The 21650-nt window shown below is 43.2% G+C and overlaps 1 protein-coding gene across 2 annotated transcripts in view; it reads right to left on the bottom strand.

The window, feature by feature from the left end:
• TOX (thymocyte selection associated high mobility group box) overlaps positions 1-21650 on the bottom strand; it is a 219660-nt gene that overhangs the window by 31759 nt on the left and 166251 nt on the right. For both annotated transcript variants that reach the window (XM_075270543.1, XM_075270544.1), the window contains 2 exons: positions 17424-17699; positions 5274-5504 (listed from right to left, as the gene is read on the bottom strand). In XM_075270543.1, coding sequence (XP_075126644.1) covers positions 5274-5504; positions 17424-17699 — 507 coding nt within the window. The remainder of the gene's footprint in view (positions 1-5273; positions 5505-17423; positions 17700-21650) is intronic.

The raw sequence follows: 21650 nt of genomic DNA, 5'->3' as shown, positions 1-21650 counted from the left end.
CCCTCCTCAGATTGTCCTGTCCTACACCCTCCCTCCTTCCTCAGACTATCCTGTCCTACACCCTCCCTCCTCAGACTATCCTGTCCTATACCCTCCCTCCTCAGATTGTCCTGTCCTACACCCTTCCTCCTTCCTCAGATTGTCCTGTCCTACACCCTCCCTCCTTCCTCAGATTGTCCTGTCCTACACCCTCCCTCCCTCCTCAGATTGTCCTGTCCTACACCCTCCCTCCCTCCTTAGATTGTCCTATCCGACACCATTTCTCCTTTCTCAGATTGTCCTATCCTACACCCTCCCTCCCTCCTCAGATTGTCCTGTCCTACACCCTCCCTTCTTCCTCAGATTGTCCTATCCTACACCCTTTCTCCTTCCTCAGATTGTCCTGTCCTACACCCTCCCTCCCTGCTCAGATTGTCCTGTCCTACACCCTCCCTCCTTCCTCAGATTGTCCTATCCTACATCCTTCCTCCTTCCTCAGATTGTCCTATCCTACACCCTCCCTCCCTCCTCAGATTGTCCTGTCCTACACCCTCCCTCCTTCCTCAGATTGTCCTGTCCTACACCCTCCCTCCCTCCTCAGTTTGACCTATCCTACACCCTCCCTCCTCAGATTGTCCTGTCCTACACCCTTTCTCCTTCCTCAGATTGTCCTGTCCTACACCCTCCCTCCTTCCTCAGATTGTCCTATCCTACACCCTCCTTCCCTCCTCAGATTGTCCTGTCCTACACCCTCCTTCCTCAGATTGTCCTGTACTACATCCTTCCTCCGTTAGTCCTGTCCTACACCCTCCCTCCTTCCTCAGATTGTCCTATCCTACACCCTCCTTCCCTCCTCAGATTGTCCTGTCCTACACCCTCCTTCCTCAGATTGTCCTGTACTACATCCTTCCTCCGTTAGTCCTGTCCTACACCCTCCCTCCTTTCTCAAATTGACAGGACCAAGCATTGTATACCTGACACTTGACAATGCTCATATTCTCAGTGCATGCGCAGTACTACTGGGATTCTGGCCTGGTCCAGGTCACATGTACTGGGACAGATGCCAGCATGGCGTAGTGGGAGGTTTACCTCTTTGGGACAATGGCAACACCTTTGATACCCCAAAGAGCTCATTGGGATATTGACAAAAACTGCAATACCTCAGCAATAAATACACTGATCTCCTGGGGGAAAACACAATTTTGATTTATCCTAATCCATCTAGCTTGGGGATGGCTTGATATGTTGGGTGCTGGTAACAGACTCCCCTTAATTCTCTTCAATATAATGTGAACCTAGTTTCATACAGTACAATGTTTTCAGAGTTTTTGTGACGGCTTTTTATACCAAATCCAGCAGTGAACACAATAAGAAGGAAAAGCCTAAATGAAAGACATAAATCCTCTTTTTTATCCACTCTTGTGTTCCACTCCAAAAAACTGTATCAAAGTCTGCCTGTGTGATTTCAGCCTAAATGCCAAGTCAAGTTTCTTGGTTAACGTGACGGCATTAATATTGCTTATTTACACTTGTGATTATTACTAATATGTAGGACGAGCTCTTTCCCAGCCTTACCGCTACGGCAGAGTCTAATAATAAATGGCTGTATTACGCAGGATACATTTAATTACGTTACTTTTAGCTGTCAACTAAGCGGCTTGATCTAATATTTCATTTCTCTCTCGGCTTTGGCATTTCTTGTCATAATATTTGAGTCTGCCTTGAATAACATTCTGTGTGTTACCTCCACTCTCAGGGAGTTAATCACAGTTTGCATGCTGTAAATTACACGCCGTGGCTCCAGGTTATGCCCTTTCCATGTTAATTACACTCTTTAGCCCTTAATCAATATGCTGTGAGAACATATTTACTGTGCACCGACCGGCGTTACATCACTAGTCACTTTTTTTAGTTTATGGCTCTTCCCAGCAAGTGGAATGGGAATTTGTATTTCTTGCTCAGTTTTCTGTAAAACCTGTATCCTAAAGCATTTAAGGCCACGGAGTGTAGCTTTATTGTAAACCCGTCAGAATGTTCCTTGCTGCCTTTTTATTTGTGAGTGTCTTGTGCACTATGCAGCAAGCTAAAAAAAATGGTCTTCCTCCATGATCCCCATTCACATGGGAGGGGAAATTCATTTAATAGAGCGTGTTTGGTATATCGAAAACTGGTCTAGGAGAGAGCACGGCCCATGCTGACAGCCGGACTTGGCTATAAACTGATGAGCTATATTATATGTGACCATTAACCTCTACTGTTACACCCGAGTTGTACCCTGCATGTAAACTGCTATGCTCACGTGCTGGAACACAACGTCCACGCAGCAAAAAACGCTGCATTTTAGAGTATCTGGATAGTGGATGGGATTCTGGCCGATCCCATATACACATTGCAGAAAAAAATTGCTTCCTTTTTATGAAAATCGCATAATGTCATTTATACTGCATAGGTATAATAGGGGCAGAAATTCAGAGGGGCAGAGGAAAATGCTGTGAAATCGCAATGAAAATCACTGCATTACCACTGTGTGTTTTTTCTGCAGTGTTTTCTTGTTGTGCCTTAGGCTAAGACCCCACATGGCGTCCCGCAGAAAAACAGCACTATGGGAAAAACCATGGCGGCAACGCATTGTGGTTCTTCCTGCAGAGCTGGCACAGAAAGTTCAGAGGTTTCCTCTGCGGACTTTCTGTTTCAGTTACATCTATAGGGAAACTGCCGGCATTTCCGTAGATATAATTGTCATGCTGCGATTTCCAAAACTGCATTGGTTTTGGAAATCACCTTGGATTTTTCCACAAAGTGGGGATAGGATTCACTAGAATACGATCCACTTTGCTGTGACTGTAAAACACTGCATTTTTTTTTCAGCGTAACACCCAATACTATGATATTTCTTGACCAGTTATGTTGAAAAATTTAGTAACATAAAGTCACATTTATTGAGTTTTTTTTATAGAACAAATATGTTTTTTGTTCAATATATGAAACTGACTTTATTGCTATAGTAGATTGTAAACTGTTCCACAGCTGGCTAAACCTGTAGACTATTGTTCAATAAAATAAGAATTAGATAGATATTCAAACAAAACAGACGCTGACGGACATTCTGAAGAAAATGAAACTATAAAAAGTTCTTTGTATGCTGCAAAAAGAAATATTCCGTAGTAAACCTGCTTCTAGGTCTCCTTCACGCAGATCAGAAATAATTGTCTATGTTTATATTAGAGTGGACTGGTCATCAGGTCCCAAAAGTCCAACAACAGTCCTCATCCGATGCTATCAACCTGAGTATTTTGGTGTGTGGTTTTTTTTATTTTTATATCCAAATCCGTTTGGCTGTTCCTAAGATATAAGCCAAGTATACTAGCCAAGGAGTGGTAACACTGCATGACCTACAGCATACAGACTCATTCCCCAGAGAGACCAAGGTTACCACCCACTTGGCAAACAGACCCTAATTTGTAGCAACACTAAAAGGGCTTATATCTTTGGAATGACTGAACAGATTTCGATAAACAAAATGCCAAAATGTTCACAGTGACAGAGCCCAATGGACAGTTCATGCCTTTGAGAGCTGGTGACATCTCTTTAAAGGGATTCTATCATTAGAATCCTGTTTTAAGCTAAACCCACGTCGGAATAGCCTTAAGAAAGGCTATTCTTCTCCTACCTTTAGATGTCTTCTCTGCGCCACCGTTCCTAAGATATCCTGGTTTTCATCCATATGGTAATTATTTTTCTGGCAGCACGGGCGGTCCCCAGTGCTCAAACAGCATTGGGATTATCCCCAATGCTGCGAGAGAACTATCCAGCACTGTCTTCTTCTTGTTCGCTGCCTCCGTCTCTTCTTTCTTGTTCGGCCACAGGAAAATGGCAACAGACATATGCAGTCGGCACTTTTTGAAGAAGACGTGACAGGACAAGGAAGAAGAGGTGGAGGATGTGAACAAGAAGGTGCCCCCAGTACTGCAGTATCTGGGATATCTAAGGAACGGCGGCGCGGAGAACACATGTAAAGGTAGGGGAAGAATAGGCTTTCTTAAGGCTATTCCTACGTGGGTTTAGCTTAAAATGGGATTCTATCATTATCATACATTTACCAACAAATCTGTTCAGTTATTCTAACGATATAAGCCCTTTTAATATTGCTGCAAATTAGGGTCTGTTAGCCAAGCAGGTGGTAACACTAGATTATAAATACAAGCTATGGCAACTTTATGGAACAAAATAAGGCCAAAGAAGATGTTCTATATAGAGAATCTACATTTTGTCTGTACAAGGATTGTAAAACATGGCTGTCTTCCAGAAACAGCGCCACTCTTGTCAATAGGGAGGTATTTGAGTTGCAATACCAGTGTAAGCCTCTGGGCATCCATGGCAGTTCTCTATAGATCTCATACACCTCCTTTACATATATCAGCTATATTGATTGGCTTTGGTCCTGTCCAGTCTAGATTTTTTAGTCTCTTTTGGTAACATTTATACTGCTATGATTTTAGCAATGTGGTTTGTCTTGTGGTTAAAATAATAAAGTCATTTGACTGGGAACTGAAAGATGTGCCTGGCTGCTCGATGAACCTACGGGAGCAGAGGCTCATTATGACTCTAAAAGCAATGAGTATGCACCATCAGTATCTAAAAAGAGGTTTTTGGCTTTGATGCTTCCAAGTGCTATACTTTACTCTTTTATATATCACTTTTTTTTAGTATATCACTAGTTTATCAGTTACAGCAGTTTCTTTGATTTGGTATAAAGCAAGTAAATTGGGAAGAATTCTCGGAATCCTTATAATGATGGCTCGGAGACGCAGTCACTGAATGAGTCTTCTAAAGTAATCTTAATAAAAGCCTTACATTGCCTATTGATGTAAGTGTAATTCCTTATAACACAACAGGCATTTCTTTTTTTAAGCACAGAGAGCGTTGCACATGTGGCTGCAGGATATTTCGGAGGTTGTCTATGTGCCCATGCTCGGTGGGATTGCAGTCTTTTACACAGTATGTGGACTCTTACAAACAGAGTGGTAAGGAGGATTATGAGCGGCATATTTTTGGATGTTGAAAATTTCAATTCATCTTTATAATAGAAAGAAAGACGAGATGGCAACTGATGGAGCACAAAAGCTTTTCAAAGGAGTGAAATTCTAGGAGGCTAAAAATACAATAGCTCTTACGACTGCAATGGAAGAAAACTCATTTTAAAAAAACTGAATATGAAAGTGACTATCCATTTTAGACCTACTTTCAAACATTAAAACATCACATTTTCTTCCCTTGGTGGCAATGGATTTTACCTGTTTCTGTTCCTCTCCTAGTCCATCCCACATGGAGGCGACTATTTTGGAGACTTCTCCAAAGGTCGCATTTGGATTTTGGCCTTTGATGGCTGCTTGTGTGTCCCGGAAGAATAGTGCATAGGCTGACACTGGCTTCTGGGGCTCATTGGGGTCCTTCTTTTTCTTCTTTTTCGGTGTTTTTGGCTTCTTGCCCATGTCAGGAGCTGGCCGTTTCTCAGCACTGCTGATCTGAAATAAAAATAAAAACAACTTTTATAACTTTTACCAAAGAAGGACTATCAGTAGCAAAAAAGAGGAGAGTAAAACGATACATTGCACACATTGGGGTGTAACGAAAATCCAGATAGGTCCCACAGAAGTCAAGGATGGGTCTATGCCACTTTGCATTACTAAAGTTCCATTTTCGGTCAAACTGCATCATAACATTTCTTAAGAAAAGTCTTAGGGGGCATACACACAGAGTAACGCGGCGCTGATTCTTACACGATAACTCGCATAAGAATCAGCGCTGCAAAACAGAATCCCATTGACTTCAATGGGTTCCGTTTAACGTGCGTAATTGATTTCAATGTGTTACATGTGTTAAACGGAACCCATTGAAGTCAATGGGATTCTGTTTTGCAGCGCTGATTCTTACGCAAGTTATCTTGCAAGAATCAGCACTGCGTTACTCCCCGTAGGCTACATGTGTTGATGTCTGTCTGAAAATTTGGACGAAAAATCCTGCAAACCCAAGCGTCTGGCAATCACAGTGAAAAAAATAACTTATACCTAACGGACTGTGGGAAGATACACGTCACTCCATTGGCATTTGGATGCTTTTTGTAGGATTCCCCCCCATGCTCATAGTATGACAGAAAACCAGGCACGCTAAAAGGTTGAGGTGCAAATAAATGATAGTTTATTGTATTGTGCAATCCAAGTAGGTCGTAAGGTTTCAGTTGCTTCCGCAACCTTTAGTAGACCGATTGCAGTGGTAGAAGGGCTGCTTGCAAGTAAATGGATGGAGGTAACGCTGGTGGCATAGGGAAGAGGCCATATATATTACTTGATGTCCGGCATCAAGACAGTTTTTACTGTTTAGTCTTTTCTTCTGGTCCTGCAATGGATTAAACTGGTGTGAATGTACCCTTAGATAGCTACAACTTGAATAGGTTAGGACCTTTGTAAAACCTTAATTGTTTGGGTCCCATGAAAGTTGCTATGGCTATATTTATGCCTATGTATATATCCCACTATATGAAATGAAAAGTCACAAATAACTCCTAGTATCTTATTTCTTTAAAGTACGTGTTTTATAACCTATAACTAAACCTGTGTTTGCAATACGAAAGTCTGTCTGCTCTTGTGGCTTGTCCGCTTTAGGAAGTACTTGTATTGGGATGCTGCCTACTTGATCTCTCTCAATCCCCATGTAGATTCTGAGTGCTCTCCTCTCCAATACAATTTCCTAACACTGTGCTACTCTGAAAGAAGGGAGGTAACATAGGAAGATGGCAGATCCACTGACAGCAGGCATGAACCATGTGCTGTCAATCAGAAGCAGCAGCAAAGCCGGCTATGTGAAGTAGTTTGAGTCTACAGCAACAAAAACGGTAGGACATTTTTTAATGAAGACAATTTACCAAGTGTCTTGACTTTGCATTTGGGTAGTGCAATGGTGTCCATAGGCTTTACATCTCAACTAGAGATGAGCGAACAGTGTTCTATCGAACACATGTTCGATCGGATATCAGGGTGTTCGCCATGTTCGAATCGAATCGAACACCACGTGGTAAAGTGCGCCAAAATTCGATTCCCCTCCCACCTTCCCTGGCGCCTTTTTTGCACCAATAACAGCGCAGGGGAGGTGGGACAGGAACTACGACACCGGGGGCATTGAAAAAAATTGGAAAAAGTCATTGGCTGCCGAAATCAGGTGACCTCCATTTTAGACGAATAGTGGATTTCAAATCCGGGTCATATGAGAATGTGAACTTTGTGACTATGAGACAGGGATAGCTGTACAGGCAGGGATAGCTAGGGATAACCTTTATTTAGGGGGGAATGTTATTAAAAATAACTTTTTGGGGCTCTATCGGGTGTGTAATTGTGATTTTTGTGAGATAAACTTTTTCCCATAGGGATGCATTGGCCAGCGCTGATTGGCCGAATTCCGTACTCTGGCCAATCAGTGCTGGCCAATGCATTCTATTAGCTTGATGAAGCAGAGTGTGCACAAGGGTTCAAGCGCACCCTCGGCTCTGATGTAGCAGAGCCGAGGCTGCACAAGGGTTCAAGCGCATCCTCGGCTCTGATGTAGGAGAGCCGAGGGTGCACTTGAACCCTTGTGCACCCTCAGCTCTGCTACATCAGAGCCGAGGGTGCGCTTGAACCCTTGTGCACACTCTGCTTCATCAAGCTAATAGAATGCATTGGCCAGCGCTGATTGGCCAATGTATTCTATTAGCCTGATGAAGTAGCACACACATTCAGCTCTACTTCATCGGGCTAATAGAATGCATTGGCCAATCAGCGCTGGCCAATGCATTCTATTAGCGTGAACTGAGTTTGCACAGGGGTTCTAGTGCACCCTCGGCTCTGCTACATCAGATTGCTACATCTGATGTAGCAGTGCCGAGTGTGCATCAGATGTGTAGTTGAGCAAAACTGACTCAGCACTGCTAAGTCTGCATTCGCATAGGAATGCATTGGCCAGCCTTCGGCCAATCAGCGCTGGCTCTGCCGGAGGAGGCGGAGTCTAAGGTCGGACCTGAATGGAGACTGGTGTGGAGCGATCTTAGACTCCGCCTCCTCCAGCAGAGCCAGCGCTGATTGGCCGAATTCCGTACTCTGGCCAATCAGCGCTGGCCAATGCATTCTATTAGCTTGATGAAGCAGAGTGTGCACAAGGGTTCAAGCGCACCCTCGGCTCTGATGTAGCAGAGCTGAGGCTGCACAAGGGTTCAAGCGCACCCTCGGCTCTGATGTAGGAGAGCCGAGGGTGCACTTGAACCCTTGTGCACCCTCAGCTCTGCTACATCAGAGCCGAGGGTGCGCTTGAACCCTTGTGCACACTCTGCTTCATCAAGCTAATAGAATGCATTGGCCAGCGCTGATTGGCCAATGTATTCTATTAGCCTGATGAAGTAGAGCTGAATGTGTGTGCTAAGCACACACATTCAGCTCTACTTCATCGGGCTAATAGAATGCATTGGCCAATCAGCGCTGGCCAATGCATTCTATTAGCGTGAACTGAGTTTGCACAGGGGTTCTAGTGCACCCTCGGCTCTGCTACATCAGATTGCTACATCTGATGTAGCAGTGCCGAGTGTGCATCAGATGTGTAGTTGAGCAAAACTGACTCAGCACTGCTAAGTCTGCATTCGCATAGGAATGCATTGGCCAGCCTTCGGCCAATCAGCGCTGGCTCTGCCGGAGGAGGCGGAGTCTAAGGTCGGACCTGAATGGAGACTGGTGTGGAGCGATCTTAGACTCCGCCTCCTCCAGCAGAGCCAGCGCTGATTGGCCGAATTCCGTACTCTGGCCAATCAGCACTGGCTAATGCATTGTATTGGCGTGATGAAGCAGTGCTGAATGTGTGTGCTTAGCACACACATTCAGCTCTACTTCATCGGGCTAATAGAATGCATTGGCCAGCGCTGATTGGCCAGAGTACGGAATTCGGCCAATCAGCGCTGGCTCTGCTGGAGGAGGCGGAGTCTAAGATCGCTCCACACCAGTCTCCATTCAGGTCCGACCTTAGACTCCGCCTCCTCCAGCAGAGCCAGCGCTGATTGGCCGAATTCCGTACTCTGGCCAATCAGCACTGGCTAATGCATTGTATTGGCGTGATGAAGCAGTGCTGAATGTGTGTGCTTAGCACACACATTCAGCTCTACTTCATCGGGCTAATAGAATGCATTGGCCAGCGCTGATTGGCCGAATTCCGTACTCTGGCCAATCAGCACTGGCTAATGCATTGTATTGGCGTGATGAAGCAGTGCTGAATGAGTGTGCTTAGCACACACATTCAGCTCTACTTCATCGGGCTAATAGAATGCATTGGCCAATCAGCGCTGGCCAATGCATTCTATTAGCGTGAACTGAGTTTGCACAGGGGTTCTAGTGCACCCTCGGCTCTGCTACATCAGATTGCTACATCTGATGTAGCAGTGCCGAGTGTGCATCAGATGTGTAGTTGAGCAAAACTGACTCAGCACTGCTAAGTCTGCATTCGCATAGGAATGCATTGGCCAGCCTTCGGCCAATCAGCGCTGGCTCTGCCGGAGGAGGCGGAGTCTAAGGTCGGACCTGAATGGAGACTGGTGTGGAGCTATCTTAGACTCCGCCTCCTCCAGCAGAGCCAGCGCTGATTGGTCGAGTTCCGTACTCTGGCCAATCAGCACTGGCCAATGCATTTCTATGGGGAAAAGTTAGCTTGCGAAAATCGCAAACTGACAGGGATTTCCATGAAATAAAGTGACTTTTATGCCCCCAGACATGCTTCCCCTGCTGTCCCAGTGTCATTCCAGGGTGTTGGTATCATTTCCTGGGGTGTCATAGTGGACTTGGTGACCCTCCAGACACGAATTTGGGTTTCCCCCTTAACGAGTTTATGTTCCCCATAGACTATAATGGGGTTCGAAACCCATTCGAACACTCGAACAGTGAGCGGCTGTTCGAATCGAATTTCGAACCTCGAACATTTTAGTGTTCGCTCATCTCTAATCTCAACTAAACTAAGAGGTTAAATATTTCCTATTTTTTCCATTTAGCTTGTGTCTGCAACGTACATTCCTGCCTCTAACATTTACATATGTTATTAGGATTTATGTCTATTCAGTATGCTTCACTATGATAGATATGCAGTGTATTTATGCAAGATAAATTTCTATACAGCACAGAACAGTCATTTTAGAAGTATTTACTCGCCATTATTGATGTTGTCGGGTCGCGATTTGTCATTCTGTTCTGATAGAATGACTACATATCTGAAATGTAAAACATTAGAAATCTTTTATAACTGGCACCGAAAACAACAAGTGAGCTGGCTATGGTGGCTTCATATGGACCAAATAGTTAGCAACAGATAGGATAAGGCTGCCATTCTGACCTGTCAATGGACAATTTTGTCAGTAGTAAATCGGCTATAAACCTAATGACAGTATCACGTGTTGTCTCTAGAGCCAATCCCATCCATACATTACAGAAAAATATCTGCAGCGTACACGCTGAGATTTCAAAAAGTCATTTTTGTAAATTGCAGCATGTAATTTATACCTTCACAAATTCTAGTGTTTACCACTTAGGTACAATGGAAGAGAAAAATCCATAGAGGAAAAGTCTGCTGATTTTCTGTTAAAAGCTCTGTGGGAAAAACTGCAAAGGTTTTTTTCCCTCTGCGTTTTTTGGCTGCAACCCGCTACGTGGTGCCTTAGGGTAAGTTCACACGGAGGTTTTTGGATCAGAACCTGAGGCAGCCTCCGCCTCAGGTCCTGATCCAAAAACTGGGTAGCCGCGACTGAAAGCCGGTGCACTGCAACAGCATCCAGCTGTGTACTCCGCTCCGGATGAGGCCCAATGAAAGGGCCTAGTCCAGAGGAGAGTATGTCTTCAGGCCTAATCGCGAGGCGACTCAGCCTGAAGAATGAACATCTTGCTTCTTTTTTCCTGAAGCTGGTAGAAACGGCTCCCGGAAAAAGCTCCTGAGTGGCTCCCATTGATTTTAATGGGAGCTGTCTTTTTGGTCAGGATTTTGAGGCGAATACGACCTCAAAATCATCACCAAAAAACTACGTGTGAACTTACTCTTAGCTTCAAAGACAAATGTTCTCATGCAATTAGAGTTGGCAGATGTCATTGTTCAGGGTATGTTCTCACAGAGTTTTGTTGCAGGAGGATTTTGACACAGAATCCGCCTTAAAATTCGCCTTCAAAAACGTCTCCCATTCATTTCAATGGGAGTCACCCGCAGTTTTTTTTACTGCTAGTGATTTTTCTCAGCTAGTGGAAAAAATATGCAACATGCCCTATCTTCACACGGATAACGCGGCTGAGTCAGCCGTAGTGTCCACGGCTCGAGACTCCCTCCTGATTAGGCCCATTCATCTGGGTCTAATCAGCAGTGGGATGCTGTGACGGGATGCCCATGTACTGCATCGGCATCTCGTCACAGGTAGCCGTGCGGAAAAGCCACACGGCAGAAAAGGTTTCTGTTGTGTCAACTTACCCTAACAGAGAATATGAGAGAGAGTCTATGAGAGAGAGCCTATGCGACAGAATCTATGAGAGAAAGCCTATGAGAGAGAGCCTATGAGAGAGAGCCTATGAGAGAAAGCCTATGAGAGAGAGTCTATGAGAGAGAGCCTATGAGAGAGAGCCTATGAGACAGTCTATGAGAGCCTATGAGAGAGAGTCTATGAGAGTTATGTCATGACAATTTCCAACTGGACTTGATGGACATATGTAAGTTTTTATCAATCTTTTCAATTTAGTAAAAATAGTAAAAACAAAATGAAAATTCTGGTGAAGATGAGCCAAAGAACTCCGATAAGTTCATTGCTGATTGGTAAAAACCATATTTTGGAGATTTTTTTTCATTGTTTTAATATTATCTCCAACAACTACCTATAAAGAGACATCTACAATAAAAGTGTAGCTTTAACAATGATACAAAGAGCGGCTTTCCGAGAGACTTATTTCTACATGTGAGAGCAATTTGGGAGCAATTTTATTAAAATGACTTTATTTATATGGAAATAGTGATTCTATATGCAGACACAAATATTTCCATTCAGTATTTTATGCCTGAAGAAAAATGTATTATGTAGTCATGGGGCATCATTCATGGTAACAATTGTGTCATTTTGTTTACTTTGTGTCTGTGGTCCTATAAGACAAGTAGTCTTGTACTGTGTAGTAATGTGTATGTTAATCTGAAAACACCATTATGGCAGAATAAGAGTGAAAGTTCTCATAATAGTTTGCAGATGTTATAATAAAGAGTGAATGTAAACGTGTAGATCTATCATTCTACAAAGACTTTTTGTACTATATCATTCCTTTGCTGGATTTTGTACAAACTTTGTAAAGTTGTCCCAGTGTAAGTGTAGATCAAAGAGCACAGAGTTGTCAAAACTTTATATAATAATGTCATTAATAAGAATTTAAAATATCATTTAAATGTATATAATGAGGAAAATAATGATCAATTTAAAGAGTTTTTTTTATTTTGTGTATAAAATGCATAAAAACCATTTATACCGTTCATATGGAAAACAGGTTCTCACATGTTAGATGTTACCTTAAAGGGATTCTACCATTAAACTACCTTTGTTTGTAATTACCACGTCGGAATAGCTTTAAGAAAGGCTATTTGTCTCCTACCTTTAGACGTGGTCTCCGCCATTCCGTAGAAATACCGGTTTTAACCGGTATGCAAATGAGCTCTCTGCAGCAATGAGGGCGGGCCCCAGCGCTGAAACACCGATGAGCGCCTCCCCATTGCTGCCCAGAGCTCTTTCCTGCGCCGCCTCCTTCTTCTGCAGCAACTCCGCCTCTTCTGGCTTCTCTTGCTCTTGTAGTTCGATACAGGAGCATAGATTGGCCACCACAAAATGGCCGCCGGCCGGCTCCTGTATTGAACTGCAAGAGCGGCTACCCATAAATGGCCGGCGGCATTTCTTAAGGCTATTCCGACGGGTTCATTAGAAAAAAAAAGTAGTTTAATGGTAGAATCCCTTTAAGATTAAAAAAGTTTTGAGGAGTCTATCACCTACCCCATGTATATTCAATGCCACCACCCTGTTACAGAGCATATTATTTTGTTAAACATAACTGTTATGCGTCTTACTTTTTTTTTTTTAGAAAAACAACTTTAGGATGAGGCCCCACATTGCGGAAACGCAGATTTTTTTGTTGCACATTTTGCTGTGGTTTTTTGAGCCAAATCCAAGAATGGCTACAAAAGGAATGGGAAATATATAGGAAGTTCTTAGGGCCCCTTCACACAGCGTAAGCATGCCGCTCATTTAGACATGTATACAAGTGTCCGAGCGCGGCGCTTCAAAACAGAGCCCATTGATTTCAATGGGAAGCGCGCGTATATGCCGATATACGCGCGCTTCCCATTGAAATCAATGGGCTCCGTTTTGAAGCGCCGCGCTCGGACACGTGTATACGTGTCTAAATGAGTGGCGCGCTTACGCCGTGTGAAGGGGCCCTTATACTTCTTCCTTCTGCTCAATCCACTCCTGGTTTTGGCTAAAAAAAAAAAAACGCAACAAAATCTGCAACCAAAAAAGGTGCATTTCCGCAACGTGGGGCCTTAGCCTTAGGCCGGAGCCCCATGTGGAATAAACGCCACAATGTGCCCATGGGGTTTTACAGTCACTGTACTGGAGATGCAATTTTAGAAAATCCCATCATCACAGTGTGGGAAAATGTGTGCTGCGGACATGCTGCGATTTCCAAAACCATTGGCGTTTTAGTAACTGCAGCATGTCAATTACACCTACAGAAATGCTGGTGGCTTCCCTATAGGTATAATGGCCGCAAAAAGCTTCCCTCTGAGGACTTTCTGTGAAAAATGCTGTGGAAAAAAGCTGCAATGCATTTCCGCAGAGCTTTTTTGTAGCACCCCACTACGTGGGACCTTAGCCTTAAAGTCTTATTCAGAGGAGAAAGTTGGTGCACCGAGGGCAGGTTTTCAGTACTGAGAGCATTGCCCTTGATGCGGAAATAGGATATGTGCAGTCTGTATTTCCAGGATGATGACGCCTTCACTAGCTCTTATGTGGTTGTATAACTTTATTCTTGTACTAAATTATCCTTCACCAGGCCATAAGGTATCTCTAATCCCTTATACTGACAGACACCGATGCCGAGGACGGTGTAATACCCTCATTCCCCTGCAGTTTGCTGTTTACTTTACCTATGTACCCTCTAAAATAGCCCAGTCTATATGGTTGGCCATCCTTTACGACTCCTATGCTTGTTCTATGCCCATCCTCCTTCTACCTTATGATATTTCTCAGGCTGCATGCAAACTAAAATGTGAACATCACATTAATCCATGTGCCCCCGCAAATCTGAGCCGCAGAACGGACAGGAGTGTGTATGGGGCCATAGAAAATAATGGGTCAGTGTGCTAGCCATGAAGAATACAGCGAGCTCATTGACAAGGCAGCACTTTCCTGTTCTGCCCAATACTGAGAAAAGAACTTCAGAGGGAATTAGCATCAAGCTGTATAGGTGCAATGTCCGTCTTGTGGAGCTGACAGCTCGGGTCTGTCTAATCACGTTGCACCTAATCAGGACACTTGTTGACTATATGACTCACATTGGGATCTTTAGTTTGTTTGCTCCTTGTGAATATGTGATGACATGTGCATATAGACACACACTGCATGTATTAACTCTGCACACCATGAACTTTTATTTTTAGTAGGTTTTGAGAGTCTCAGACTGCTTGGGTCTCACTTCATCACAAACATGAATTTTTATACTTTTCTTCTTACCAAATGTTATACTTGATGTAAAATTGCATGAAACCACCCAGGATTTAAATGGGTGTTTAAAGGGATTGTATCATTAAAATCGAATTTTTTGTTGGTCACACGTAGGAATAGCCTTAAGAAAGGCTGTTCTTCTTCTACCTTTAGATGTCTTTTTTGTGCTGCTGTTCCGTAAAAATCCCTGTTTTCATCAGTATGCAAATGAGTTCTCTCGCCTCACTGAGGGCGGTCCCCAGGGCTCAAACAGCACTGAGGGCGTTCCCAATGCTGCGAGAGAACTCTTCAGCCCCCGCCTCCATCTTCTACAGGAACGGGCTCTTCACACATCTTCTCCCAGAGCTGGGGGTCAAACTTCTAGGCCTCAGGCAGAGTCGACTGTGCATGCCCAGAAGCCACAAGAAAAATGGCCGCTTACACAGTATGTAATCGGCCATTTTCTCGTGGCCTGTGGGCATGTGCAGTTGGCTCTGCCCGAGGCCTAGAAGTTTGACTCTCAGTGCCGGATGAAGACACGTGAAGAGCCCGTTCCTGAGAAGATGGAGGCGGCGCTGGAGATTTCTCTCACAGCATTGGGAACACCTGCAGTGCTGTTTGAGCTCTGGGGCCCGTCCCCAGTGCTGCAAGAAAACTCATTTGCATACTGACGAAAACAGAGATTTCTACAGAACGGCAGTGCGGAGAAGACATCTAAAGGTCGGAGAAGAACAGCCTTTATTAAGGCTATTCCTATGTGCGACTGACAAAAAATTCGATTTCTAATGGTAGAATCCCTTTAAAGTAAACCGCCGGTGTCCGTATGCAACCTCTCCACCGTGAAACCTTTTTTTTTTTTGGCACGGACACAAAGTCCTGCATGTCCGACTTTGTGTCCATGCAAGTGAAGTATTGCTTCCTGCTGCTATATGTAAAGGCATGCTGGGAGTTGTAGCTACCATACATACTATACAGTATAATAAAATATAATGATAGTTAATTATTGTAACTATAGAATAAAATCCTGCCAAAAAAAATAAAAAATTGCCTCCTCTGAACCAGGACTAAGTAAACAGAGCACTATGTAACATTTCATACACTGGATATTCAGAGACTTATCTGAGGACACAGCATTGCCTGGGGATGTGTGCAAGATTCAACTTATTTTTACATTTACATAGCCCTGAATTTTGTTTGGCACCGAATCTTAGTACACACACACACGCCTAACATGGCATTGTTGTGGGAGACATATGTTTGCTCAAGCATATGCATTTTGTTCTTAGCTGTAAGGTCCTCAAATCTTGTTACTTTGTACCCTGCAGTCTTTCAATTACTTTCTCAGGTTCTTGCAGTCATATTTTTGCTGCCTATGTTTAATCATCAGCACAAGCTTTTGTCCTTTACTGAGTTAGCATTCCTGCATGACATATGGCAGAGGCAGAAGTTATTTACTATAGTAGCACAGGAAGAATGTTATAATTGCAGTGAAAATTAGTGCAATTGTGCAGAATCTACTGCAGGGAGGGGAAAGCCCGTGGAAAATGTCAGTGTTTGGATTGCAGACAACTAATTAAAAATCTGGTATTCTAGCAGGATTCCATATATCAGATCGCTGCACATAAAATGGAATAGCAAAGAATATACTGGACAGATAGATAAGAAAATATGTTATATGTTATAAGTGAAGGTTCCTGTTCACCCATTATTTTTACACATAGGCAATGGAGACATCATTGGTGGGAGTCCAGGAGGAGGTCAATTCACACGGCGGAAAATGTAGAGGAAATTCCTCTTCATTTTCCGCAGCCGGCTTGTTGGCGCGGCTAGCCAAGACGGGATGTGGATGCAGTGCATCAGCATTCAGTCGCGGCATCCTGCTCTTGACTAGGCCTAATCAGGAGGAAGTCTCGAGTCATGGACCCACGGGCAAATTTGGGAAGAATCTGCTCTACATTATTCAGGGAATCTGCCCCCAAATCCGCAGCAACTTTCTTCATGTGAACTAACCCTAATACTACTGTGACCATTATGCTTCTAAGTTTTAGGCTGGTGCCCCACAGTACGTAAACGCAGTGGCAAAAAAATCGCTGCAATTTACAGTCAGGGCAAAGTGGATGAGATTCTAGTGAATCCCATGCCCACTTTGCATTAAAAACCGTGGTGTGAACACGCCGCAATCTCCAAAACCACCATGGTTTTGGAAATCGCAACATGTCAATTATACCCACAGAAATGCCGGTGGTTTCCCCATAGGTATAATTGTAACAGAAAGCCTGTAGAGGTAACCACTGTGAACTTTCTGTCTAAAGCTCTGCGGGAAGAACCACGATGCATTTCTTGTGGTGCGATGTCCCATGGGGCCTTAGTCTTAAGCTTTTGTTTCTTCTTCTTATGGCCCAGCCTTAGGGTAGGCCATAAATATCTGATCAGTGGGGGTAACAGCTAGCCCCTGCATGGATCAGCAGTACAGGGGGTACATCTGGTCTACATACTACACAGTGGTTGGAGCCGCAGGCAGACCACTTTTTATGCAGCTCTGCTCACGTTGACTTGAAGTGGGAATACTACCCTTTTTTTTTTTTTTTAAAGGCCCCCCCTATAAAATACAACTTTGCAAAGCAATTTTTGGTTGTCATTTACATTTTTCATTGAGAAGATATAGAATTATTCATACCTTTGCTGTATCTTCTACCTCATCTTCATGGACTGAGCTAGAAGGTGAAGGTGTAGCAGATTTGCTTCCTGGTGGGGATGGCGAATTATGTGCAACTGCGTTTCCTCCGATATTTAAACCAAGCTGAGCGCTAAGTTGTGATTGGTTAATTGTAGTCAGCTGAGCATGTTGCATCATTGCCGTCTGTCGGATATCTTGAGGCTGGACTCTTGGTCTCATAGCTGCCATTTGTGCATGGGAATACTGATTCCTCTCTGAATTCTGCAAATCCTGCATCTGGTGAAACAAAAGGTCATCAAAATCACATGACTGTAGTATATAAAAGACATGTACTAAAATATGGGCACACTCAGTTACAGACCAGAATGCTCCCATGAATTTCACCGAGCCGTCACGTCCATGTTCGTTTTTACAATACTATAATTTGCTTTTCACTCGGTCATGGGAAAATAGTTTTTGTCTCAACAACATTCCAGTCTCAAAATAACTAGGAACCATATTCACAAATATAACACGTAGGTATAATATGAAAAGTATCTACTGCTGGGGAACATTAGGGCAGAAAACTGGTGAGCTAGTGGCACATGGAGACATAGAGGACTGACTGCCGAAAAAGACCATGAGGTCAGTGGCATAACTAGGAATGGAGGGGCCCTGTGGCAAACTTTTGGCATGGGCCCCTCCCCAACGGGTAACGGCCTATTAAAAAGAAAAAAAAACTGCAGCGGTAGCGGCTGCCACCGGGCCCCCTAATGTCCTGGGCCTTGTGGCTACCCCGGTAGTTACATCCCTGAATGTGGTCCATTGAGTTGGTTCTTACATTAATTCCATTTTATCTTAGGATAGAAATGTTTATCTCAGACATGCTTACAGTAGATTTCCCTGACTACATCAGTTCATTCCAAGCCTTAACAGTCCCTGACTGACATAGATTTCAGGACCTTCGAAGACACATCAGAATTACACCATCATATGAAATAGCTAGCGTACATGTGGCACATCTTAGGTGCATGGCTCATTTATGCACCAAAGTTGTTCCACACCTATCAATTTTTTAAGAAAGTCGGCAGAATGTGATGGATATCAAGGCTGACCATGGAGGGGATGCCTCGGTCCAACATATTTACTATTTACAATTTTGGTTTTAATAAATCCCCCCCCCTATATATATTAAACAGTGGCAGGAAACTGTCAGTGAAATCTCAAAATCAATTATATTGTCATTGAAACATCTGTCTCATGTACACAAACACTTCCAATATACCTATTATGAAATATGGAAGTTGACCTTTCCAGTATGGTGTCAATATCCCTAGCTCGAAACACTCATAGGCTAAGGCACCATGTAGCGAAACACTGCTAAAAAACACAGTGGAAGAGGGGCAACACAGTTGCTTAGTGGTTAGCACTGCAGCCTTGCAGCGCTGGAGTCCTGGGTTCAAATCCCACTAGGCATTTGCATGTTCTCTGCGTGGATTTCTTCCCATTCTACAAAGACATACTGATAGGGAAAATAAAGTACATTATGATCCTCACAATCTACATAAATAAAAAAAAAAGCTGCGGAAAAAGAAGCAAAAAATAAGGTTGCGTATTAGCTAGTTTTGTTTTAAATGTCCAAGAAACCCCAACAACATCCCTCATCCGATCACTGTCACCCTAACCATATTGTTTTGTTCCAAATTCGTTCAGCTATTCCACAAGTAGGAGCCACTTCAGTGTTGATACAAATTGGATATATTGGGCAAGTTGGCGGTAACACTGCCTGACATAGAGAGAGCCCACCCCCAAAGAAACCAGAGTGTTACCGCCCACTTTTTTAGTATACCCCAATTGGCATCAATAATAACAGGGCTTATATCTTTGGAATAACTGAATGGATTTGTATAAACAAAACAGCAAAATGCTCAGGGTCACTCTCCATTAAATGAGGCATGTCATTGGGTTGTTCAGACCTGGTGACAGGTCCTCTTTTAAAGCAAAGCCATTGTGTTCTACTTAGATTTCTTCTGAGGATTATACGAGACATATCAGCATCAGAGACCGCACAGAAAACTGATCAAGTTAAATAAATTTGCTCAAACCTCTGTGTCACCCAAATTCCACTTAATAAAACAAGGCATTCGCTTGTGGCAAAAACAAACTATTCTGCAAATGATTTCTGAACTCATTATAATCATTTTCTACCAACATCTCATCATAAACTACACACTTTCATATCTATTCCACAGAACTGTATTGCATGAATACTATTAAATGAAATGATATCTGACCAAGAAAATACATTATGTATCTATTGCAAAACCTTGCATGTGGAGCATAGGCAATGAGTTATCATTTAATTACAATAATTCCCTTAAGATGAGAAGCCAAGGCATTTTTCATACTGTAAAATTATGGAATAATATGATCTATTTTTACGTGCACCAGATGAAGATCATGTTGAAATAAATGTGATTCTTAGTCATTTTGTACATGGGTTAAGCAACAGCTGTATCCAAAAAAGATGGGTGCAAGCAAAGAAGCCTTCCTACAAGTGGGATATAGTCTATGCATTTACATGAGGAGGTGGGGAACTTTATTAAATGTGCAAGTATATAGCATAGAATTGTAGAACCAAGTCCCTGGTCTTGCAATTGGAGCTTTCAGCCAATCTGATGCAATGGGAATAGACTGGGAATGGAGAGATTACATAGCAACAGTCGGAGTCTGCTAACTGGTTCATAGTAAAGCAACTGGGAATTTGATATCCTCTCAACTACTCTGCATGTTATCAGATCCCAATGATGAAGGCAGAGGTTCTGATCACTAAGAATTCATTAAATGTTATTTACAGGGGTTGTCTGCTTTAGATAATCCGCTTTAAAGGGGGTATCCAATTCCACCAAATAGATGTTTGTGTAATGAAAAGCTATAGAATTTTCCAATATACTTTTTGTATCAATTCCTGACGGTTTTCTAGATTTCTGCTTGTTATTCTTTGTTTACTTCCAGTGGATAACAAAAAATGACAGCAAACATTAGGCTACATGCACGAGACTGTGTGTGCCATCCCGATCCAATAATTATAGAGTATATCGTATCCTGGAATGAATGAATGAAGCATGGTGTGATCTGAGTGCCTTCCAAAAAAAACCCCCAAAATAAAAGTTGCACCCACCTCTACGAGGCCTAAATTCACGCCCCATTTTCTCAAACTGTCCTTTTCTGTTATCGTTGCTAATGCTACCTATTACATTATTTCAATAGGTAAAGGCCAATATTATACTCATTGATTACCAATCCTTGGTCCTCCTGTTCATAATGTATGGTGCCAGATAACGTTGCACATCACATATGGACCCTGAATGTTGTTCAGCGTCCAGGCACAATATGTGGTATTGCAGGGGCAGAACAGGAGGCAAACCAGTATAGGATAAGGATCAATAATCGGTGAGTATAATATTGGTTGTTGCCTACCGGAATAGTCCAATAGTTAGTGCCCAACATCTACTACGTGGGGTGTTAAGGAGCAGTAAACTGTGTGCTGCCCCTAGGGGGCCATAAGGGGCCCCTATAAAAACTGTATTTTGCTGTAAATACAAAAAGAAAGCTTTGATTGGAGGTCCCTCAGCCATAACTTTCAGCCATTGCTTTTTACCGCACATTATGGTCAGATCGCAGCAATTGTTGTCACAGGCCAATGTAGAACCGACCAACCATTTGATGTTTTGATCGACCGATAGTATTACAAATAATATGAGGAGGATAATAACATAGTTAGGCTAGGTTCACATTAGCGTTTGGTCATCTCTGTTGAGGATTCCGGAGAAAAAAGTTGGGTCCTCATGCGGAAACCTGACGCTAGTGTGAACCTAGCCTTAGTATGGTTAGAAAAAGATGTATGTCCATCATGTTCAACCAAGTAAAGGGCACGACTTGGAATTAAATTGTATACATTTAAAGGGGCTCTATCAGCAAAATCATGCTGCTAGAGCCCCACATATGCGTGCATAGCCTTTAAAAAGGCTATTCAGGCACCGTAAATGTTATATTAAACTACCCCCCCCCCCCCCCGTTTTAAAATAACAACCTAAAAAAGAATGTGAAGCCGCGTGCTACTTCGCATGCGCCCAAGCTATTTTTTTTTATCAGTGTCCGCGAGCAAGCGCCGGAGGAAGACGGGACCGGAGGACATCGGAGGAAGAAGAGGCGTGGATGAAGATGAAGACACACCCTGAATGCCCG

Source organism: Leptodactylus fuscus, chromosome 4, assembly GCF_031893055.1.
Source record: "Leptodactylus fuscus isolate aLepFus1 chromosome 4, aLepFus1.hap2, whole genome shotgun sequence".
Lineage (NCBI taxonomy): Eukaryota > Metazoa > Chordata > Amphibia > Anura > Leptodactylidae > Leptodactylus > Leptodactylus fuscus.
The sequence above is the reverse complement of the archived record's forward strand: the minus strand, read 5'-3'. Positions and strand labels throughout refer to the sequence as shown.